At 40.6% G+C, this 1,868-nt stretch overlaps 1 protein-coding gene across 3 annotated transcripts in view; it reads right to left on the bottom strand.

Moving 5' to 3' along the window:
* b4galt3 (UDP-Gal:betaGlcNAc beta 1,4- galactosyltransferase, polypeptide 3) overlaps positions 1–1,868 on the bottom strand; it is a 9,776-nt gene that overhangs the window by 6,226 nt on the left and 1,682 nt on the right. For all 3 annotated transcript variants that reach the window (XM_032521695.1, XM_032521694.1, XM_032521693.1), the window contains 2 exons: positions 1,180–1,415; positions 44–234 (listed from right to left, as the gene is read on the bottom strand). In XM_032521695.1, the coding sequence (XP_032377586.1) occupies positions 44–234; positions 1,180–1,415 (427 nt within the window). The remainder of the gene's footprint in view (positions 1–43; positions 235–1,179; positions 1,416–1,868) is intronic.

Raw genomic sequence — 1,868 nt, forward strand, 5'->3', positions numbered from 1 at the left:
ACACACACACACACACACACACACACACAAATTGTGCTTCTACCTGTATTTGAACTTGTCCATGGCCACAGACAGGTGTGTGGGGAACTGTTTGTGGCAGGTATAAGTGTTATGGTCATTCTCGGGCAGCAGGTCAACATCGTGCAGGAAGATGCAGCTCCAGTCTTCATCTCTGAGGGCCTCCCGCACCCCAACATTCAGCAACTTGGCTCGGTTAAAAGTACCGTTCCCCCACTGAAATCAGAAACAGAGACAGAGGAGAACAGATAAATGTTTTAAGCCAAAAACAAATATAGCAGAGAGAGCACAATGTGTGAGTAAATAACTGCACACTATGTTGCTATTGTTACAGTTCGGCTAGCCCAGGTTTTGAGACACCTGTCTGACTCCAGTGAAAACTGTTGACATTACACAGAGTAACCAGGACACCACAGACATAGCACATATCTGGAAAGATAATATGCTGTTAATTTTTCTAAGCTGTAGGCAACCTAAAATAAATTCCATTTACATCCACTGTATTAGGGCAGATGTGTGAATCTCAGAGACACATCTGAAAAACCTAAACCAAAACTATGAAAATGGATATGTGAGATAAGTGAGAAGATGTTTGGGTATGTTTTATTTGTATGAACTGACCCTTTGAATCAGATGTTTTCATCACTTGACTCATATCTTTGTAATAAACCAGTTTAACAAAGGTAATATACTGGTTATATTGTACACCAGCCTTACACTGGGATTAATCAATAATACAGAGGTTTAACAACCACTATTACAATTACAAATATTACAATAGTGATACCCCATATTACGACATAAATGTACTGATATTACACCAGTATTATGTAATAATACATAAAACACCAGTAATATACCACAGTGCTTGTTACACCAGTAACACCTATATTACATAATGCTGCTATTATGTCAGAAATACTTACACATGTAAGACACCGCCATTGACCCGGTATGATACTAACAATGTACTGACCAGATCACACCAGCACAGCAGTGTGCATTTTCTCATGGAGAGAGACAGTGCAAGCTATTTATTAACACTTTAAAACACATACTGATAGTAACATTTTAAGCCAGCTCGCATGCACGCAGGCACGCACGCACACAAACACACACACACACACAGACACACACACACACACACACACATAGTCTGACCTGCTGTACTATATATATGCTGTAGTGGATCTGCTGTCTTTGCAGGAAGGGGTGGAGGTGGTAGAGGAGGGCACGAAGGTGGGTCTGCCGGTTCCGGTATGGTACCACTATAGCCGTGTGGTGGCGGGGCTCACAGTCTGGAGGTCGGTAGCGTCCGCCTGGCAACACTAACGGGTTCCTCTGTCTAATCTCCTCCATAGACAGAGGAGAGAAAAGATGGACAGACACAGGTCCAACTGGAGGAAAGGAAAAGGAAAAGTGTAAAAGCAAGGGCGTATCTTTTGTTCCAACATTGGGGGAGACAGATTATAACCCGGGGTCTCGGGGTCCCTGACACATTTTAAGCATCAAACACTTCATTGCCTGCATTCTGGTGAATTTCTATGAAGTAATTTGTGGTTTACAATTTTTGTAAAAAGGAAATTATTACTTTCCTGTAGTCTATTATACAAAACTTTCTGCACATTGAAAACCTAAATCGTGTTTTGGGATGGGTTTATTTAAGGAATCATGTACGTGTACCCTAACCCTAACAAAAAATTTGTTAGAGAATGAGACCTTGTTAAAAACCAAAAGTTAAATTCTACATAAAAGATATGGAATCAGAAGAAATTTTAACCTCTTTTAGTGAGTGGGTTGGCTTTCATATTTTTTGAGGGGGACAAATCTACCTCTTTTAAATATTGGGG

The sequence above is a fragment of the Etheostoma spectabile genome, chromosome 7 (genome assembly GCF_008692095.1).
Source record: "Etheostoma spectabile isolate EspeVRDwgs_2016 chromosome 7, UIUC_Espe_1.0, whole genome shotgun sequence".
Taxonomy (NCBI): Eukaryota; Metazoa; Chordata; class Actinopteri; order Perciformes; family Percidae; genus Etheostoma; species Etheostoma spectabile.